Source organism: Cygnus olor, chromosome 11, assembly GCF_009769625.2.
Source record: "Cygnus olor isolate bCygOlo1 chromosome 11, bCygOlo1.pri.v2, whole genome shotgun sequence".
Classification (NCBI taxonomy): Eukaryota; Metazoa; Chordata; class Aves; order Anseriformes; family Anatidae; genus Cygnus; species Cygnus olor.
Genome location: NC_049179.1, coordinates 2,979,233 through 3,001,311, shown reverse-complemented (window position 1 = coordinate 3,001,311; position 22,079 = coordinate 2,979,233). Strand labels below are relative to the sequence as shown.

Here is a 22,079-nt window from a genome sequence, read left to right as displayed (position 1 = left end):
TAATGATTAATAGGTTAACACACTTGGCTTCTCAATACATCAAGAGAAATAGAAAGTGAAAGGTGAGTGGTATTCTCTGTAAGAAACACTTAGAAATTGCTGACATGCATTTCATATTCAGACGGGAATCAGTTATTGGTTTATAAGTGATTTTGCCAAAAAAGTACCTAGCAGTTGCAAGTGTTTATATGAAGTGCCTCAGTAAAACAAAAAAAAGCTTTTCTTTAGAAACCTTCCATTCTGGTTGCCATCAGCTGTGTGTGCATCCTGAAATACAGAAAAATGGTGCTTTTATCAAACTGCTTACATGCACACCCCCAAATCTTGGGAAGTTATTTGTGTATTGCTATTGATGAATCCCTTGATGGGAGTAAGCTCGTGTTAAGTCTATGAACAAACTCCTAAAGTTCTGCACTGGCACAGAGGCTTAAAAAAAAAAAAAAAAAAAGAGGAAGGCTACAGGGATGGCAGAGGAGCCAGGAACTTAGTTTTGAAAGTTTCTGCTTCTGAGCACCCGTGATGTTTCTAAGCCAATTTGCACATAATGGTTCTCTAAAAGTAACTCTCAGTATGTATTCAAAGGTATTCAAATGTATTCATGTATGTCTATTAATATGTCAGATTATAACACTACAATATAAACAAAACTGGATATGTTTGCTTGTTCTTTAATTGGGCGGCTGTGAATGTTAACTCTGTGACCTGTGCATTTGCTTTCCATTCTAATCTCCATGAACCATATAGTAAGGCAAATTATTACCCCTGTATAACTGGCAATCATTTCTTTGGGTTCACAGAGGAAAGATTCTACCATCTTTCTACTTGCACATAAATTCCTTGTGCACTGGTTCCCCTTAATCTTTATGTGAGGAGAAGCAAATATTCCTTTAGAAGTTCTCTGGCAGCCTGTTCAGGAATTAAGGGAGGGGTACAATGAAATAGGGTGTCATGTGTAAATGTAGTGAGGAAAATGATCATAGTCACTAGTGTTTTGGTAAAAACATACAATCTAGTGTCTTAATCTGGTTATAGCTGCTATTCCTGAATTGCAGGGTACGTGTACAAATTTTACTGCTAGATGTATTCTAGTATCAATCAGATGGTTTGGACCTCTTACAGTGTGTAAATAGGCACTTTGTTACACATTGGGTTTCTAATGGCAAGAAGTTTAGTTTCAGTGGTAGCTGTTAAACTCCATGTTGTATTTGGATAATTCTGTAGAGAAAGCTGTACTGGACTGAGCCTCTGATTTGATTACATTGCTGAATCACTCTACATCTTGTTCAAAATAATTAACCTATACATTGTTCTTATGAACGTGCATAAAAAGACAGGAATTCCATGGGTTAGAAAACCTAAATAAAATCAGTAGAACTGCCATTTTTTTAGAAGAGTAATACAATGTATTTATCTGACTGTCCAGTAGAATTAGCCTTTGTTTAGGAAGTGGAAGGAGATTCTCATTTGTCTAGGTGATGTAGTTACCCATGATTTCTTTTTCTTTTCTCTTGCAACCACAGTATCTTTAGAAATTGTATCTGTGAGTAGCATAGTATAATATAGTTTTTTTTCCTGAATGAAACTTTATTTCTCTATTAAAAAAAAAAAAATATATATATATATATTTGGAGTGCAAAGTGCTTTTGTAAAATTATTCTGTCCAGAAAAACAAGATGAATTCTTTTAAATGAAGTCATTTTCATTATACACAATGTGGTGTTTTTAATGAGTTACATTTAAGCCAGCTTGCAGACTTGTGTGAAAACTGCCAACATCTTCCCTTATAGTTATTTGGATTCATTAACTTGAATTAAATGAAGAAAATATCTTTTTTTAAATCTAAAATTCAGAAGGCAGTATATCAATGCTGGTACTACAATAGCATATACATACATATATATTTACATATAGGTCATATTCGGCAGTTATCTGATGCTGTAAAGGAAATCAGAGAGAGTAGAGACTAGAGCTTCTCGACCATTGTCTTGTATCCTGTTGCGAAATGCCATGTTTTTATATTGTTACACACTGCACACAGTTCAACCTTAACAGGTTCCCTTTTTTGGTGTTGGACTTTTTTTATGTACGACACTTTTGATACCATATGTAGCCATCGTCAGCTGTAAAGTCTGAGTTAATCATACCGTACCTGTAAGACATTAATCTTTTGTTCTTCTGATTAAAAAGCTTTTGCTGCCAAGCTGGGCAGGAGAAGAGAACCGTGAGTTTGCAACATACCCTAAAGCTTGGGAACTTTGAATGGATAGGATTAACCAAACATACAAAGAGGAAGTATGTGAAGTCATCAAACACTTTCCCACTCAATAATAATTTACTACTGGCTGCAGTGGAACGTGAGTCAGGCTCATCCTGAGTATCACTGAAAGTATCAGCGAGTGTCAATTACTTGATTTAGCCTCTAGCTTAAAAACCAAAAAGCAAAACTCTATTTGGAGAAATCAGGAATGTTTTAGAAGAAAATGATTAGCATTTCTATTATGGCTGAAACATAGCAGGATGTTAACCTGTAATAATGACTCCTTAGATGTTACTGAGACAAAACCTGTGAATTTGAGAGAGGTCTTATTCTGTTTCTCAAACTCCTCATTTTTTTTTTTCATTTTTTTTTCTTTTTCTTTTTTTTTTTTAACTGCACAAAGTGTTTCCTTGCAAAGGTCTCCTAACTGATCTTTTTCTTTTCTTAGCAGTCTATAATTCACAACAGCATTGTAAGCAATACTGCAAACACATAGTGGGATTAGTCCTGTGTGTATAGTGCTGTTTGATATGGTTGTAAAGAAACCTGTGTAAAATGTTGTGCAGTTTTATACTGAAAACAGCTGATATTAAAATGACACTATTGCTGAGGAAAAGTCCTTCAGCAGAACATCTTAGCTGGTAGAGACACCTTCTAGTGGAGTCTAGAATACAAGCTTTGTTTCCTTTAGTTTACCAGCACATCCATCTTGCATCTGGTTTCTCTCTTTCCCTCTCTCACTGACCTGCTGAACACACTAGAGGTACGATTCTAGAACATTCAGTATTTGCTTATATCAGCTTTTGTTGATGTTCAAGAGCTATACTTCATTCTAAAATCTCAGATCTATCTCTGCTGTTTTATTTTCTTTCTTGCTACCACTCCTTGTAAAGTCACAGTGTGAATTAGTGATCCTGAGTGCGCTATGGAAAGGTCCTTTTCACCTACAAGCAAGTCAATTTAATGGACAAAAAATATCTAGCCCTGTACTGCAGAAGATTGCACTTTTCTTCCTTTAGTACTGTAACTTAACTCACTAGAAATTTAACAAATGTACAAATAATTGTTTGTTGGAAATCCTTATGTTTGCTTGCCTACTACTGCTCCAACTCCAAACTACGCTTTAGATTTTATTTGCTAGCTAATTTATGTGAAGCAAAAGACGACGTCCTCTCCCAGCTGGGTTTCTAAGTGATCACCTACATTTAGACTGTGGTCACTCTGTTACAAACAAAACTCTAAGAGAGAAAAAAATACTTTCTCCATCCTAAGATGGTTGCTCCTCAGTGGACCAAAAGTTCAAAGCATTTAGGATTTGATTTCTTCCTCATTTAGCACCTGGAATGTCATGAACGTGATAATCATTATAGTCCTAATGATCTTGACAGAAGAGAGCCATTTTGGAGTCAAATATTTCAAAGTCAAACCAGTCACATTGGCTACAGTGAACAGTGATAGATTCCTGTAGAGAATGTTAATCTGACTGGAGAATACTAATCTGATTTACGCTCTACTGATCATAATTCTGTTTTGTGAATACAAACAGGTTGTTTGCATGCTCTGTCCCTCCACTGTACAAGACAATGGTGAGCAGACATGATGGGCTGTAAGAAGCATACTGGAGAGTTTTTGTGTGGCATCACAATCCACAGTAAATGCTGGCAGAGCAGTAACAGCAAGTACATTTAAAATCAAATTGCATATTTGAAATCCTTACTTTGACAACAGTGCGCGATAGGCTTATGGTAGAGGGAACAGTTTAGGAAAAAAAAAAAAAAAAAAAGAAGTGTAAGAAAAGAATTTGAGACTTTAAATAGCGAGACTAGTACCTCTGGTGTGTACCATCCATACTGACCTGAAAGTTGGGGCATGGCAATTGAGATGTTTTCATAAATTCTTGAAAAATCAAAAGAAAAATTATATAGAGAGAATAGCTTGTTGTAGTAGTTACTAGGGGCATTGGTATGCAGCATGGACCTCTCAGTAAGATTGGCAAAACACATCTGAGACACTGAGCTAACATTTGGACTGTTCACAGGTCTTGACTCTGAATCTCCACCTGCCATGCTTTGAGTATTCAAGATAGCAATTGGTGTACATAATTACTGGAAATAACACTGAAATAGCTATGCCCAAAGTCTGTACCATTTGCATAAAAATTATACTTAGTATTTGAGATATTCTAATGTGAACATAAAAGTTTACATAATAATGGAAATTCCCATACACCAGTATTTATAGAAGATAAGTGCCATGTCTAAAAAGGTATTGTCTGACCTACCTGTTTACAAAGTTACTTTTTATCCGTTACTTTATTTAGAAAAATGCTGTCATCAATCTTGCCATCTCTTTATTTATAGTTCAATATGGCAAAATTTGGTAGCTATAAAAGCGAAACTGAGCCATGAAAACTGAGCTGTGAAAAACAATTTGGTGTAAAAAAAGTCAGACAACTAGATAGTTCTGAACGCAAGGAGAAAAACTGTCCCTGCACTCAGCCATGCAAGCCTTTTCTTTTAATTCTGTGCCTATGGTACAGACTTTAAAAGTAATAGTACAATTCTAGATTAACACATCATTTCATGATATGGAACATCAACTATCTTATGTTCTATCTTATGATAGCAATGCTTTGTTTTGAAACTGCTTCAAGCTTCAAGATCCTTTTGTATTCATTATATCTTGATGATGGTAGTTTCATGAAAAATTCTTAAATCTGGAGGAGACTTTATTTGACTGTCTGTTTTTCACAACATAAAGATAAAAGACAGGAGCAAATTGTGCGTGTCTCAGAAATGGAGAGAGAGAGAGAGAAACTAAAGGCATGCTTGCAAAACAAGGATTCTTTTTGCACTTCAGAGTCATCAGGGTAGCAAAAGAGAGGAAATAATAGAATGCTTTCATTTTCTTCAACTAGACACATATCTTTCTTGTTTCATCCATTAACAATTACAGTTTTCATTAACAACAGATCAAATTATTTTTTGTTTTTATTTATTTACTCTTCTACTGTTAAACTCCAGAAGCATTAAATGCTAAAGTGTTTGTGGTCTGTGCAGTGTCAATTCTTGTTTAGTGGTGCTTACAGGGACAATTCTAACCCTATAGTCATATTGTAAAAGCAAAACTCATGTTTTTGCAGAACTTTCAGGAGAACAACATGCAGTTGATTCTTATGCCTTCTGTTGTCTCTATGAGCCTTTTCCCAAATCTAAATTGCATTGACAAAGGTCATAGGACTTATCAGGAGAAGGGTCACCTTTTTATTTAAAAAAGAAATCTCAGCAGTTAACAAGCTGGATTTCTGTCTTTTTCCTCTACCCAGTGTCCAGCTGATAGATCTGTTGAGCTTTAGGTATGTGATAACTTGTCAGAGTGTGTGTATAAGAGACAGTAGAGATACGAGACAAGGAGATACAGTCAAAACTGTGTCTTTTTCAAAATTCAGGCACAATTCAGTAGAAAGTGAGTTGGATTTTGTCACCAAAAACAGCAGCTGGATATCCAAAACCATAGATCTACATTCATGGTCTTTCCCAGCTCAGGTTCCAGAGAACTCTGAAATGTACTATATCCCCTTCCTAATATGAGAAGTTACGTATCTCCGTGGAGCAAACTGATTTATTTTCTGGGTGCTTGAATCTAATAAGCAATCTGCAGTGTCCAAAAGAGATCAGTGTCTACCATCAGGTGTTTGAAAACAGAATATTCTAGCTTTAAAGGCTTTTCTACTATCTGCAGTTATTACAACATAACAATCTATCATTTGCTTTGCTAGGAATGCAGTGAATGTCAGAATTTATTGAACACACAAGAATCTATTGTCAGAAGTCCTGTAATTGAATTTACTATATTTTTTTCTTCACAAAATTATAGTCCAGTTATCCATACATTCATGGTTCCTCACACTTACTGAAGGACTGAAATGACCCCTAGGTTGAGAAGGTGAATGTCAATTAAGAATTTTACTTTATATAAAGGTAGTAGTTCATTAAATAGGAAAGGAATCTGATGTTCACCAAACACCTATGCGACCTCAGATGCTAATGCATTTGGTATTGAAGCAATCAGCACATATAACATTTAAAAAATAATAATAATGTGGGATTTGACTTCTTCTAAGAATTTCATAATTCTCTCATTTCTCAGATTCATATTACCATGTTGGTATTTGTTATTTCTCTTCTTCCAGTTGACATAATTGTATACTCAACTTTAGATTATTCACATTGTCCCTTTCTGCTCTACTCAAGCATTCTGGCTCTCTCTTTTCCCTAACTTGCCTCCCAAATGGAAGTGATTGATTCTTACAGAGATTTTTTAGCCTTTCCCTTTACTTTATTTGATTAACGCTTTCTCTGTATGTCTACACTGCCTCCTTTTAGTGTCCAGGGTTTCTAGGGTATTTATATTTTTACAGTTCTGGGGTTAGATGATCTTTTAAAGACTTCCTGGAGCTTTTTGGCTTCCTGATATTTTCCTGCTCCCATCCAGGCACCCATAAAATTGTTCGAGTGGTGACTTTTTGCAGTGTTTTGGCCTCAAAGTAGTCAAGGATAATAAGCTAGGCTCTGAAACTGTCTTTATAGATGTACTAAAAGTTCCTAAACATATGTCGATTTACATTATTATTATTATTTTTTACTCTGGCTTTTAGGATTCAAGGCCTTCTATACTTCTCTGAGGATTAGAAATCTGGTTTAAAAGAAAAACAATTACCTGTAAGCTAGTTGTCATGCATGACATGATTTTAGTACCTGGGACAGAAAAGCTCACTAAGCGCTGTAAGCCAGGCAATAAGAACAGCTGAATTGGCAACGTTGCTAAGTGGTAACCCTATCCTGTCCCATTTGCTGGTTAGCCTGTTCAGCATAAATCTGACCACTTATTTAAACACCATATGAAGGTTTTCACATTATTTTCTGTACAAGACATAAGGATGAAAAAGTTGGACATATCTTCAAGCTTTCACAGAGCTCAGTGCTCCAGAAATCACATAAGTTATGAAATCAATATTTTATTTCAGACATTCAGATTTAGCATCTTCTCATTAATAATGCCAATAAAGTACATCTATTTTCCTGGAGTTCTTCTGCTAATTTCTTCGAGAACTTAACTTCAATAGTCACCCTGATATTTTATTTTTATATGATCCTGAGGCTCTATAATTTCCTTCCCAGTTTCGGTGGTTTTACAAGAGGAATTATAGTTGTTCATTCTAATTAGGTAAATATTTCTCATTCTACTTATAATCTTTTCTTGTTCTTGGATGGTTCTTCCCTTTTCAGCTTTCACTTGTCTAGTGTGTGAACAAAGAAACCCGATAAAAATTAGTTGCTGTGAAAGAATACCTTTTTCGGAAGGCATTTAAACACAGGGGTAGGGAATGTAGTATGAGCTTCATGTTGCTAGATGAGTATTGATTTTTCTGCTTAAGTGATACAAACTCTTTAAAGTCAGGCTAAAAAATATAATGCAGTTCTTCATGGTTTGCTATGTCATAGACCTTTAAAATAACACTAGCACTCTCTAATGAAGTTTATAAAAACATAACTTGCTGAAAATGCATTAAAAATATTTTTCTGGCTATTTCTGATGCATAACTGTTTTAGATGCAAGAGTGGCATTTACTTTGGAGAAAGTACTGGTAATAAATGGGAGTGAATTCAGGACACCAATGTTTGAAGTGGTTTTATTTTTTTTTAAATGTAGTTTGCTAGAACTAAAACCATATTCATCCAAATGTAATTAGAGACAATGCTAATCAAATATAAACATTCACTACACCGGCTATAGTTAACAAAATTAATGATTTAAGACATTAGCTGCTAAACTAAACCACAGATGTAAACCTGCTTCAGTAGTCTTAAAAGGTGGAGGTGTGACTTAATTCAACAAAAAGTTGGCTGCCAGGCTGAAATATTTTTTTTTCTTTTTATTTAGGAACTAATTTTGAGAAGCATTGCCTGGACTGGTCTGAACTTCAAGTAACAGTAAGTCAAATATACCACAGATTAGAAAAGTTTGTCCAATAAACATGGGTGTAGCTCTACTTCAGTGTTTTGAGTCTGTTCCTTCTCTTATGAAATACAGCAAAAGTTTGTCTTTTGGCTTTTATGATTTTGTCTAGATTGTGAAACTGTGTTTGAGTTTAGCTCAAGTTTAGTTAAAATTAGCTTGTCCTGCCTGAACTGTAATTTGACCTTTTTTTTAATGTAAAGTTGATGTAGGTTGACATATTCTATAAGTACGTCATATGCAAATACATGGTCTTTTGCAGAAACCTAGGAGCTTTCCTTGATGATACACTCTGTTGGCTTGCTGGCTGCCGTGTAGCTGTTAGCAAGCCATGGTGTGTTGAGCAGGGTTTTGTAGTTCAGGCTTGGCAGTTTACTGCAATATAACAACTGGTTAATGCTTTGCAAAAGTATAGTATGTACAGACAATTGTGTTTGGTGGCAAAAGATGAAAATGATCCATATTTTGTAGTCTGAATTTATGCAGAAATGTTATCCTGCAGTTGAATGTAGAAGAAGCAAGGAGAAAAAAAAAACTCAAATCACATTTACATTAAGAGCTAGTGGTGCCCAATCTAAAAGTGACAAGTTCCAGCGGACAAAAGTTCAAAGGAAATAGAACTAATCAGTGATCTGAACATCAGGGGGTCTGTTTGGTAATTGTATACTGACACTGTAAGATTCGCACTTGGTTGCGTTTTAAATGCTCTTTGTGGACGTATCAATGACCATATAAAATGTACCACAGCAGTCACTCAGGCCTTGAAATGCACATTTCTTCACCAAACTGCTGTCAAGTTTTTCAATTTGGGTTCTATATCAACATCCCAATTACAGAGACTCTGAAAGCTACCTGCTCCAGGAAATGGCTTTTGGAAGCACTAACACCAGAAGAATGTGTTTGCAACAGGTTCAACAGGGTCTTGTATGGCACTGCTTAGTCACCTGGACGCCTTCTGGTTAATACTAAACGTGAGCTTCAGAGATGTGTAACTCAATGTCTTTAGCAGTTCCTAATTCATGGTGTGTAAAATTGTAAAAGTATTCCTAGAAAACAATACCAGTAATTTACTTGCAAAAGTAAATTAGTAAAAAAGTAAAGTAAAGTAGTAAAGTAAAAAAGAATGCTGCCCTACTAGTTTTACATTTGTGGGTTGAGTTGAAGTAGCTCAAATGCTGGCACATTTTGCTCATTTTTCTGGAAATAAAAGTCCTTTTTTTTTTTTTTTTTTTTTTTTTTTTTATACCAAGGGATAAAGAGATAATTATCTCCCTCCTTACTATCATATTAATACGAATGTTAAAATCCATGATGATCAGAATCTCAACAGTATATAATTTCCAAACAATCTGAAAGTGTGTGGCAGATTTGGGATAGCAGTGGTGACGTAGTTCGAGAAGAGAAACTGCTCTCTCCTGTGCCAGGCAGAAATACAGATGCTCTATATGATAGTATTTGACAGAAATTGTCACTTTGCTAATCTTGATATCTGTACTGTGTAATACATGATTTTAATACAAAAGAAGTGTTTCTATTACCTTTATTTCCATAGTGTGGTTACAGATTTGTTTCCACAACATTGAATGAGGATTGAATTTATGGCATTCATCACCATAACCCTTTAAAATGGCAAATCATTATATGTTTAAAAAAAAAAAAGCTTGAAACATCATCAGTCATTCAAAAAGTATGTTCTAGTTTTGCTCAGCATTGTCATTTATGTATTCAAACACTTGTCTGTTTTAGAGTATAGTCTTGTGAGTCTGTAGCAGTGCTTTGGAAAGGAAAATCAATCAGATTAAGATTATAACAGTTAATTTCATTTGTCCTGACTTTATGATAATTTGCTCTTAAAGCATACATCTGTAAAGTCTCCTGATATATTTGAAAAGAAGATGTTTAGCTTTCAAGTACTTAGGGATCTCAGTTTTTCGTGTGGTGCTTTCAATACAGTAAGTAGTTATTTTGAAAATCAGGAATGTCTTGATTAAGATTGCCCATGGAAATGGCTTTGTTTCCAGGAAGCTCTTTAGGAATGTGTAGCCACAAAGAGTTGGTTCAATAGTCACCTCTGTTATTAAATGGTGCAAAAGCATGTTCTTTGTTATATTTGGTTATTACTACTGAACTTAACCCTGCATGTATACGAATATAGGTAGTACCTTAACATAAAAATTTTACATAGATCTTATACTTTCTAGGAGAAAAGGTAACTCTTCCTTCTCACGCAGATCCAACAAATTTTTACCCATCAGTTTACTAGAGATGTGGCAGCTTCATCTTAGAAAATGAAAAAAAAAACCAAAAACAACTAAAACCCACTTTTGCCTGTGATTAAAGGTAAGCCTGATTTTTGTTTACTTCTAGTTTAGTGATATTTCATGGTGAATATTGAGTGGACACAACAAATGATCAGTGCACAAATTATTGGCTGGTGGCATATAGCACTTTGAAAATGATTTATTAGCACTTTGACACATTAAAATCTTACATGAAAACATTAATGGATATTTAAGATGGTGACTTCTTTCAAAAAAGTATGTTCAAAGGGCATTTGTGATCTCCTAATATAATTATTTTGGGTTAGAGATATTATTTTCATTGCAAAAGGTGTTGCCATGGAATGAGTTGTCATAATAATATGTTATAGATATGCATATACAAGCATGGTGCATGTATATGTGCCTTATATTGTGTAGCCTTTCCTATAGTGGGTACATATATAACTGCTTTCTGCTAGTATGTTTATGAAGAAAAAAAGGTGTTCCCTTTTGTCTGATATGCTTGCTGTTCAAGTTTTAGCTTTAGGCTAAGTTTAAACTCTAAAATAAAGAGACAAAAACCTGTAAGGAGAAAGGGGCCTGACTGTTTACCTGCTGGCCTTTTTGTTGTATTACAACTATACTCATTGTATGTGTGGAAGAAGCTTGTACAGCCCTGCAATTCCTTATCTATTTTTGCTATTATTTACCTAAATCTCAATGCAGAGTTAGCCTTCCTTCCCTTTTCTCAGTTGGTTTGATGTATCAATGCCTCTAAAGGAATTTCTGTATGTTCTGCATTGTAACTGAATATAGTGACAAATGGCAGCTGCAGCAATTTGGCTTAGCTAGAGTTGCATCATTCCTTATTCTGAAAGCCAAAAGCGCAACACAACAACCCACATGCTAACCCTCTATTCCATGTTTTTTTCCTAATACAGCGAGGATTTCATGTGGGATGTTCTGCAATGACAACTTCTAAGTAATAAACACTTTGTATTACAAGTAGAGAATCAATAGTGTGAAAATATATGAACTAATAAGGAAAAAAGAACAGTAACCTATATTAGTAACACAACTGGGGAGTGTTAGTTTAGCTGCAGTAATGGATACTGCACTATAGTTATTATTTAAAGATAGGGATGAATTTATTTCCTGACTGAGAGATTAGCTGAACTGTATAGAGATTTAGATGGTTGTTTTTTCAGCCATCTTCCACGGCATCTTGGTGCTGTGAAGATGTCTGCAGGTTAAAATTCAAGTTACTTTTGCTTTGTGGTTGGTAGATGACCAGTAAGAGCATTTGTCCGTAGGGGTCTTGTTTCTGTTGAAACAGAGCTTTAAGTGGATAGGGAAAAGCTGCTGAATGACTTGGGAATGGTGCTCCTAATGGCTGGTTCAGCAAGGACGAGAAAAATAGTTGGCTTTTGTATAGTGACATGACAGTAGAGTTCTTGTAGTCAATTATTCTCCAGCTGTCAAAGACTGGGTGGCAGATAGTAAAACGCTACAGCAAGAAATGCTTCAGGAAAGGATCACAGATTGTACTGCACATTTTACTGGATAATCTAATTAAAACACACCTCTTGCATCTTGCTTATCTTGCATGTGTTCATAATATATAAAAGGTAGACTGATGGTATGCAAAAGAATATAGGGTAGAATATTTCCTTGACCTCGGACACGAACGCAAGTTATTACAGGAAAACTCAGTGTCCACAAGGTAATGAAGAATATTTTCACTTTTGCATTGTCATCATAGAACTTGTGTGTGAAAATTTTGATGAACCAGTTGTGCTTTTTATCTCTAGTATTTGAAGTTCACCTACAACTTAGGATTCTTTTCAGAATAATATGAAAAAATATATTTCAGAAAAATAATTAATGTTTACATTAAACAACTTTAGGTCAATGCAACTTTTAAATAGTCACTTCACAACAAAAGAACTTACCAACAGTGTATAGAAACAGGTTATGCTGCCAGCAAAAATCCTGAAAGACGAGCTTCGAATTCTGTTATGCATTTCTTATTGTGATACGTACAGGTGGTTTATGTTTTTTTTTTTTTTTTTTTCTTTTCAGAATTAGAGGCATGGAGGTTAAATTATGGTAAAAATAAGCTTCTTAAGTTAAAAATTAGTAATGAATAAAAAGGGAAGATGATTTGCAGAGTAATGAAACTTTTATCTACAGTCATACATAGTATTATTCAATATACTGTTTTCTTTAAAGTGTTTCATTTCCCACTGCTTCCAGTTTAATTACCTCCAACTGCCTTTATTGATTATGGATTGGTTATATGCACAAATATGAGGGCATATATAAATCTAATTATACTTCAGAGAAAGTTTCTGATTTGCCCAAAGGCTTATTTTAACTACATGCTAATGATATAGCTACAGTTGTGAGACTGGAGGTTATAATGGATGAGGTTTTTTTGTTCTTTTAAATGAAACATTAAACGATGATGAAAAGCTTTGAGTCACTTTTCCTTAACTTTCATTCCCGGTGGCTACACTTTTGATAATATTGGCGTGCAAATATAGGCATGCTAATGTGTGCACAGAAATGAACGCAGACCTCAGGCTGAAATCATGATGAAAAATCAGAAAATTCAAGTTTGTATTCAGAGATAATAAAGGACCTCTGCTTATGGCTACAACCTGGATAATTTTCTCTCCTGAAGTTACAATGAAAGTGTGCATAAGAAAAAGCAAAATGTACTAGTAATTGATAATTTTCAGCCTAAACCCATATTGTTAATCATTTCTGAGAGGGGGAAGAAAAGAATCTATTTTTTATATATTAGAGTTTTACAGCAATTTTCTCACTTCTAATATATGAATTATTAACAAAGATACTCAGTCTAATATGGAAGTTGCCCAGGAACTCATGCCTTTTATTTAATCTTGGGGGCAAGCTCCAAAAGATGTGTTCCATGCTTTTTATAATGTTGAGTAATGTACTGTAACTTCAGAGGTAAAAGCAATTGATTTCCTGCTTAACTGTCCAATTAAAACTTTCCTGATTCTCATGAGTGGGAGCAGGGTAATTATTTCTAGATCAAAAAATTGTATTTTTTCCTCAAAGATACCTAATGGCAGATAGGCCATTTTTTAAAAAAGCACATTGCATTCAAAAGAAATCTACTATAGTTTCCTATTATGCAAAAAATGTCAGTTTTTAGAATAAAGAAACTGTTCAGCTTGGAATGTAATGCACATGAGCTATATGAAAACAGTTTCTGCATGTGCTATAGAAGTATGAAAACACTGACCTATATCAATAAGAAAAATGGTAAGAAATAACTTCAAGTAATGAATTGTATATATGAAGAGGACTTTGCATTTTAATTTTTTGGGTGCACTGCACCAAATTTCTAGAACAGGAAAAAACGGCTTTAGTGTTGGTGATCAAATTCTAAATACTCCTCATATGGCATTCTTGCATGTGGTCTGCCTTGGTTTGCTTTTGGGAAAGTTCCAAAATTTTGAGATTTGATAAGCAGGCATAGAAAATGATGTGACATATTCAATAGGATGATTTTAAGTCTGAATTCTGAAATGCACAAATTAAAAAAATAAATAGGGAGCATAATCGCTGTCATTTTAGCCTGCTGAAACCTCCTAATACTTTTGAAGCCACAGATGGCCTACTAGATGGAGAAGTAAAGGTTCTGTAATATAAAATCAGTGTACTACATTAAGAACATATTACTCACAATTTCTTGTTCTTAATCCCAAAAGGAAACCTTAAGGGATATGTCACGATTTTTGCAGTTATCTGTGGTTACTAATTAATAGCCACCATCTCTGAAAGTATCTAAAGCTTCCAAAATTTATTATGATTTTTTTCTGTTTCTGCAATTATAAAATGCTCTCTGGTATATGACCTATGCAACTCTGTTAGTGTGTGGAGTACTTCTGTAAATATTCCTGATGCTAAGTAGTTGTATAGAGCTATGGGACCTATTGTTCATGTGAAGTGATAGTCTGTTAAATGTACTGACCTCAGATAAGCTCCACCTATTGACAACAGTGATTGATATGGGATAACATCACATGGGCAGATTTGTGACAGTAAACTCCAAAATACCACAGTGTTTAGAGACTGTGATTGGCAACCAGTCATTTAAAACACTTAAAATATAATTTGATACATGTTATAGATGACTTACTTTGAGACGTTTGAGTGTCTATAAATTTCTTTATCAAGGCATCAGTAGTTTGTGTGTAAAGACTAAGAGCGTATCTTAGGGACTGTAGGTCTGGGCTCTTTTCCAGGAAGTTCTTTTTCAGCCCGCTTCCTCCAGCATGGAAGTATTGCTAAAAAGATAATCAAATGTGGTCACTGAGAATGGCAAAATATCTCACAGAGGCCCCAGTTACTGACAGATAATTTTAAATAAAATTCTTACACAAACTTTTTAAAAAATAACCTTGACAGTGTGGTTAGATTTGTGATTGTATCTGTTGAGATAACTGTCATCAGCTCTCCTACAGAGCATCTTTCCAAAGGTGAAAATTTAAGATTTATGAGGGTAAAAATTATATTAAATTTTAATTTTGATCTTCATGATCTCAAGTATTTTGATCTAAAAATGTATGTATATACAAATACACACACATATTATATATATGCAAGGTTGTTTTAGGTCATGGGGATTGCTCTGTCTAAAAAAATGTCTAAAACCAAGGCATGGTTTATAGTACAAGTAAAGAAAATATTCTTTCTGAAGGAAGGTTGCCGTTAGAATTTTAAAAGAGAGGATCCTAGAACATGAAGTTTTGGATTATCATTGCCTTGTAACTGTCTGTACCTGAAATTGTTTCTGCTTTGGGAAATGATTATAAATTCCATGGTAATTTCCATGGTGGTTATCTTGTTTAATCTCAATTTTGACCACATTTCTGTGTTGAGGGTGACTGTATATTACAGGGAGAAATGTACCTATAGGAGGAAAACAAAGGATTTTATGTAATCAGGCTGAAGCTGTCTGAGTTTGTCAGTGCTGAACAGGACTGGAGCCTGATTCCTAGTTCTCAGTGATGATCCATGGGAATCTTATGGTTTTCTTCTAAATAATAATAATAAAAATGTGATGTAAGGGCTATACAACATTTGTTCTGCTGATAAACAACATACATTCTACTGAAAAGTTTTATGTTGTTTTAATCACATGTAAGCAGTGTCAGTTTAAGAGGTTCTGAGTAAATCACCTTTATTTTTTCATCATTGCATACTTATGTGAAATTTATATCTTTCCAAGTGCATTATTTCATATTGTACTTTCCAAGGACATCTCTATTTTCTGAATGGTTAAAAAGTGTACTCATGCTTTCATGGAGGGTATTAATCAACTTATAAGCAGGTGTTAAAATCTGTTAATGATATTTCCTGTTATTGTGGCAATTACTGGGATATATTTTAGTTGTCTCCCAATAAAATCTTATCTACAGCAGCAGCTGGAAAGGACTAAAAGCTCCACGAAAGCTGACAAACATTTAAAAAAAAATCAAGGAAACCTAGCTCTAATCTTGTGTCTTATTTTTTTTGCTGTTGCCTATAAATGTTAAGTTTTGCATGTAAACAAAAATAACGTGACCGTATCATTATTGTATCTCAATTTGAGATAACTGAGGCCAGAACACGATTTTCCCTTAGAATAAAATCTATTTGCTAAGGTTCTTTTTATAACATACAAAGAAGGATAATATGGATAAGATGAAAGATCATTCCTTCATTTTACTCTCTCCCAAGCATTGATACAAAAATCATAAATTATTTTTAACTTGCTCATTGAATTAATTTTTGGTACTAAAAATTTGACTAATAAGCAAAAACAGAAAAGAATGCAAGCACAGACATGTTCCTCCCTTCTAATCCCTTCTGTACAGTAAGTTATTTTCAACAGACACCATACGTCATTTTTACCATTCTTGTATTATTATTTAGGCAGACTTCTTTGACTTTCAAGCTATACGTACTTACTTAACATTACCCAGAAAGTGTATGTTTTAATCATTAAACTTACAAACTGGATTCCTAAAGCAACATGGTAGTCTTTTTTTCTTGAGTTAATTCTCAAAGCTTGTATTTTGTTCTCTTAGTAATAGCGTAAGACTAATTTCTGCATGATTATGGCTATTTGTTTACTATTTTGGAAAAAAAAGATTTTGCCATATCACGTAACATAGTACAGGGAGCATGTTATAATGCCAGGACTTACAATTTGAAAATATTTTCTCCAGAGTGCATTGTTTCGCTCAGTTTATGAACATAGCTCACAGAGGAATACTGAATAGTGAATTTTCCTTGTTTCTAATCTTTCTCCTCTAAATCTAGGCTTTAGTTTAGTAAAATGATTAATATCTATAACTCCTGATTACTCTTAAGAGTTTAAGTGCTGGAAATCCAATCAAGGTTAGAATCCTTTGATCGAAAACAGTTAGATTCACATGTTAAACTAAAGAGTCTACAGGGTTTAGTTTGGGAGAACACAATTGTCCTTCACAATTTTGTTCTGTTTCTGGTTCCACAATAGCAGTAATTCCCAAATGTTATGGGTAAGAAGTTAAACCAAATACAAAAGATGGCAACTGGGAGCCCTGTTTGATAATTCTTTCTTGTTTTTTGAGATGCTATTTTGTTGCACTAGACCTCATCATGAATGTTGTCGTCTTTGCATCTTCAATTTAATACTGAAGTAGCTGCCTCCTTTCCTTACTTATGTGACAATCAATCCAATTATTTAGGAAAAACAGTAAATCAGATGATGAATTCTAAACTATGAAAAGTTGACAAATTCAACTGAACATTGAAGTTAAAATAATGCCCAGTAATTCATGGTAGAAAAGGCCTTGTTTTCCGGTGTGCTATAAACAATGTCATATATGTTTGCAGGAGAGTGCAGCTAGGAACAACTGGAGTTTTCAGGCTCTGCTCCTTCCTTGTGGGAGAGAGGCTAAATAAGGGTTTGGCCTGACTACTTCAGCTGCACTAACTCTAAACTGTAAAGGAACACAAGAATCAGATTTTGGCCACCCATTACTTTAATGCTGTACACGTTCTGTCTGCAAGTGGTTGAACAATTTTTCTAGTTTATGCTATTATTATTGCTTTCAAGTCACTACAAAGCTAGGATCAAATGTTTCTTGTCATATTCAAGGGATCTTTATGATTCTAAGGGACCACTCTATATAAGAATCTGCTGTTTTATGTAATTATATACTTGGTCACTCCAACACAGAACAGAAAAAAATGTAAAGCCATACCTTAATAGTAGCTAGTGCTACTTCCATTATTGCACACTGCCTCAGGCTCAGATTTCTAGCATCCTCTCGAATCACGTGGTCCTGCAAGGCAAGTTAAGAAGGCAGTCTATTATGAAAGAGTCAGTGCTGAGGCCTGTCTATTCTTGGAAGAGTTTGCTCCCCAAACTCCTGTGTTTAATAGGGATTAATTTAATCTCAGAATTCTTACATATTATAACCTAAAGCAATTGTGTTGTTTCTTGAAAACAGGTTGTGGGGAAAAAAAAACCAACGTTTAATACTCAGCATCTGCATCACTATTTCTTTCTTTTACAGACAAACTTTATGTTCAAATAATTATATTGGATGATACTAAAATAATTTGTTTTATTAATGAACCTTAAAGTTTAACGGATGTTTGTTAATGCAGCATGTTTAAAAAAAAAAATTCACATTTTAACATAAGTTAGTCATAAACTGACTATATACCTGTGAACTTTGTCTACTATAAGCATCCTGTTACTGACTTAAGCAACATTTTAATGCTGCTAGCAAGCTGAGTATTTATAGAAGCACAGATTTGTCTATTTCTGCTCAATTCTGAAATGATATTGTCAAAACTGATTGCCAAACAACTGACATTAGTATCAAATGTCTTAGCTCTCCGTGAAGTTATATTATGGACTTCAGTAATGCAGTGCTGATGAGTACACTGCAGAGGTTTCAGTAACTATTTTCAGTAATACACAGAACAAATTTACCAGTACTCCCATCCCAGCGTTTTTTCAGAACTGGTTCCAGAACAGCACACAAATATCTCATAATTTATTTTTTTATGATATTTAATGCTTATAGGACTAGTTGTGCAACACGGGAATGATAACTTCTTGACCCAGCTATTGATCACTTTATCATATAAGCATACTGTCTTTTATTTTTTGTTTGGATGAGACTGTAAAATCATTACTCACCTGTGAATAGCTACTGCCACATTCAAGCTTATTGTAGTAAATAAGAACAAGAATGAGTCATGAAATCCGGCCTCACAGTCACTAATATTTCATCTGTTTTTTTTGTTAGAGCAAGCCATTCACAGATTCTTTAGACTACATCATTAGACTACATTACCTTGAGTTTTGACAGTTGTCCAAGATCTTTGGCTGCACTGAATATCATTTGAGGCCCCTGTAATCAAATTGAAAATTCAGGAAACAGACTCAATACAGTGTAGTTACGTTCTGTGTCAACATGATCTTAGTTCCTGCTAAGACATTAGCCAAAATCACTGTTCTGCAAAGCTAAGTGAACGTTTAAATTACATAAGATACATATTTTAATTCACTTGATAAGGTGAAGTAGCTGAATGCCTGAAGCATGATTCCTTCCAGTTTCCTATATGTGATATTGCCTATTCTGATGGTAGTGGTTTCTTGTGCTTCTAATTTTATGTCTAATATTTTTAAGCTAAGGCTTGGATTGTTGTTGTACAATAAGTCAAAGAGATACTTGTCCATAATCAAGGCTCTCAGGTGGTATGCTAATGTAAATAATCGCAGTGGGAAGTGAACAGCCCTGAAGAACCTGCAAAAGCTTAACTCAGTGTCTATGGTGAAATCATCAGTTGTGTTAACACACAGGATAATGGTCTAGTGTTAAGCCAAAGCTATTTTTTTTAAAGCTACTGAAGTGTTGTGAATTTAAACCCATATTTTATGGTCACCAAATCCTCTATAATCATTCTTGACAACCAGTTAAAAAGAGCAGAAAAAAATAAATAAATCCCTTACCTCTGAACCATACTGTTCTATGATTCAAAGCGTAACAACTGATCCTGCATAAAGCAAATAAATGTTCCTAACTCCTGATGGGAAATGCAGTTGCCATATGTAAGCACTACTTATGCATTTGCAGATAAATTTTGCACCAAAATGCTGAAAAAGCAAATGAAAAACCTTACACATATAAAATTGACACAACTACTAAAAGAGAGCCTGTTTCTATTTATGCATAGTAAACAACAGCAATATAATAAATATGAATAAATTCAGTGAATGGAGTCCTTGCTATGGTGATGAGATTAGCTCTACTCTAGAATTACTAAAAGCTCATATTATTTCATTACTACCTTAGCACCATTTCAACGTGTTCTATTTCCCCTTTTCCCTTCAGCAACTTCCTTCGATACATCTTTAATATGTTATATGCCTTTAACTTATGAATCCTTACAAATATGTTTTTAACAGCTTTATTGATATCATAGGATGTATACAGTAAAGTTCCCAAAGGCATGCTACGGCAACTTAATGATTAGCTTGTCATAAAGATGGTGAATTCATTCTATGCAGGATTGGAAATGAGAAGAATTAACATTTACGTTATCCCAGACCAGAAAAGAAGGGGGTGGGGGAGAGGGGGGTGGTGCTCCAGGCCATTTTTTTCCATCCTTCTATCCTTAGATAGAAACAGATTTTACCAGTCCCCTCAGCACTGTCCCCACTCTAGGTTCATGTCAAGCCATCACCCACAGCAGTCTTGGGTGTAGCAGCACTACTTTCCTTGTTAACATATAGTCTCTTTCCCTCTTGTCTGTAAATACAGTCCTCCCCAGAGAGAACCTCCTATCAAGTCTGCTGTTAAAAAAAAAAAAAAATTAAAAAAAAAATTGTAGTGCTAAAAATTGGTTTCAGTTTCCTGCTCTTAAGTGCAGGCAGGGCTGGAGAATGGGATGGAAGGTTCCTCGCTTTCTGGGAGCTGTGATAATGTCAGTGATTGAATTCCTTGGAGGGGCCAGGAACACTCTTGTTACTTTGCATTACAAAAAATCACAAGAAATCACACTTAGAAGCCCTTACACAAAAGCATGGTGCAGAGTCAGTGATTCTGCTTCTTTTATCCTACACTCATAAAAAAAACATCCATCAAAACTGCTCCAGGGTGGGGCAGGCAGTATCACGAAGTAGGCTCTTCCTCACTAGCTACTGAAAAGCAACCTAAATCCTTTCAAACACTGGAGCACAATACACTGCATACTTCAATGCATTATTCCGACTGAGCTACAGAAAAGGTTAGTATCAGAACCCTTAATCAGACACCTGCTTAAGCACGATATTTATTAGAATCCTTTATAATATGTGTGACCTGCAGCTGTTACACTTACGGTTTGGTCGGTCAGTGGTGGAAGCACAATTTGTTTTTCTATTTTGTTCAAGACTAACTTCCAAAGCTCTTTTAAAACCCGTTTCAGCACTGTCTTCTCACAGATTTTTGCAGAGAGGCTTAAACTGGAATAAAACCAAACACAAATAGGTCTCCAAAAATAGCATTAGGACTTCAGAGGTACTCTGTCAGTATATATTCAGATTAATGGACATAGTGGTTTAGCTTTCTCTACCAATACTGATTTCTCAATAGATTAGTTATTACACGTATTTCTTTTTTTAGTAGATTAGTAAAAACATGTAAAACCCCACTATTTCTTTTATTGCTTAATATAGTCCTAACATGTATTTACTGAAAATGCTAAATATTAATAAATATAATAAAATGTTAATATATGTTTATAATTCTATTATCTATAGTTAATTTGTGTAAGAAAGGTAATAGTCCCTAACAGTGTCTTTTTTTTTTTAATTTCACATCTTTATTTTCTGCCCATGGATTAGGCGTCTGTTAAAATTTCATTTAACATTCCAATGGTAAGGAAAGTTTTCTATTCAGAAAGTAATTTAAAACCATATTTTTTTGTTTCCAGTATGGCATTATTGTATTAAATCTCAAAGAAGTTATGAAGGTGGCTTAAACAATGGTAATTTGGAATTGAACCTGACAGGCAAAAGACAGCATGTGCATTTTTAAAATATGACCTTAGGATAGCACATGTAAGTGTATAAGTATTTTTGGCTTTTCCTAAAAAACTTGTGCTAGGAATAAACATCTTAACGATAATTACAATTGAAATCCACACATAATCCTCTAGTAAATTATCACACAGGACTAGGTAGATAGCTAGCAATAAAAGGCTGACATAGATACAGCAGCCAAAAATTTTTTGCCAGTTTAGGAAGATGGGTGCTGCACTCGACAGTATTACACAGTCAGCTCTTATCATAAGTACTTTAAATAAGTGCTTGCCCATTGCCAGCTGGCACTGAAATTCTTGTAACTGCCAAAGCCCTCAAAAAATGAAGCCTAGAAAAATTAAACTGCAAAAGACAAAGCAAAATCCCTTACAGTTCCCTCCCCCACCCCTTATGCTCCACGTTTCCTTTAGACTTTGGCTGTGCATATATA

General features: G+C 34.6%; 1 protein-coding gene and 1 long non-coding RNA gene across 14 annotated transcripts in view; one reads left to right on the top strand and one right to left on the bottom strand.

Annotated features, from left to right (window-relative positions):
- Positions 1-13,848, top strand: part of LOC121075951 — a 52,215-nt gene extending 38,367 nt beyond the window's left edge. The window contains exons 2-4 of one of the 2 annotated variants that reach the window (XR_005823267.1): positions 8,201-8,250; positions 10,507-10,615; positions 13,083-13,842. This is a non-coding gene — a long non-coding RNA (uncharacterized LOC121075951). Of the gene's footprint in view, positions 1-8,200; positions 8,251-10,506 lie in introns of both variants that reach the window. The other variant, XR_005823266.1, reaches the window with a different exon arrangement.
- The window catches only part of UNC13C (unc-13 homolog C), a 222,125-nt gene that overhangs the window by 6,154 nt on the left and 193,892 nt on the right, over positions 1-22,079 (bottom strand). For 10 of the 12 annotated variants that reach the window (XM_040569745.1, XM_040569746.1, XM_040569747.1 and 7 more), the window contains 4 exons: positions 20,947-21,070; positions 18,918-18,974; positions 17,811-17,891; positions 14,714-14,861 (listed from right to left, as the gene is read on the bottom strand). In XM_040569745.1, coding sequence (XP_040425679.1) covers positions 14,714-14,861; positions 17,811-17,891; positions 18,918-18,974; positions 20,947-21,070 — 410 coding nt within the window. The other 2 variants (XM_040569743.1, XM_040569744.1) reach the window with 2 other exon arrangements.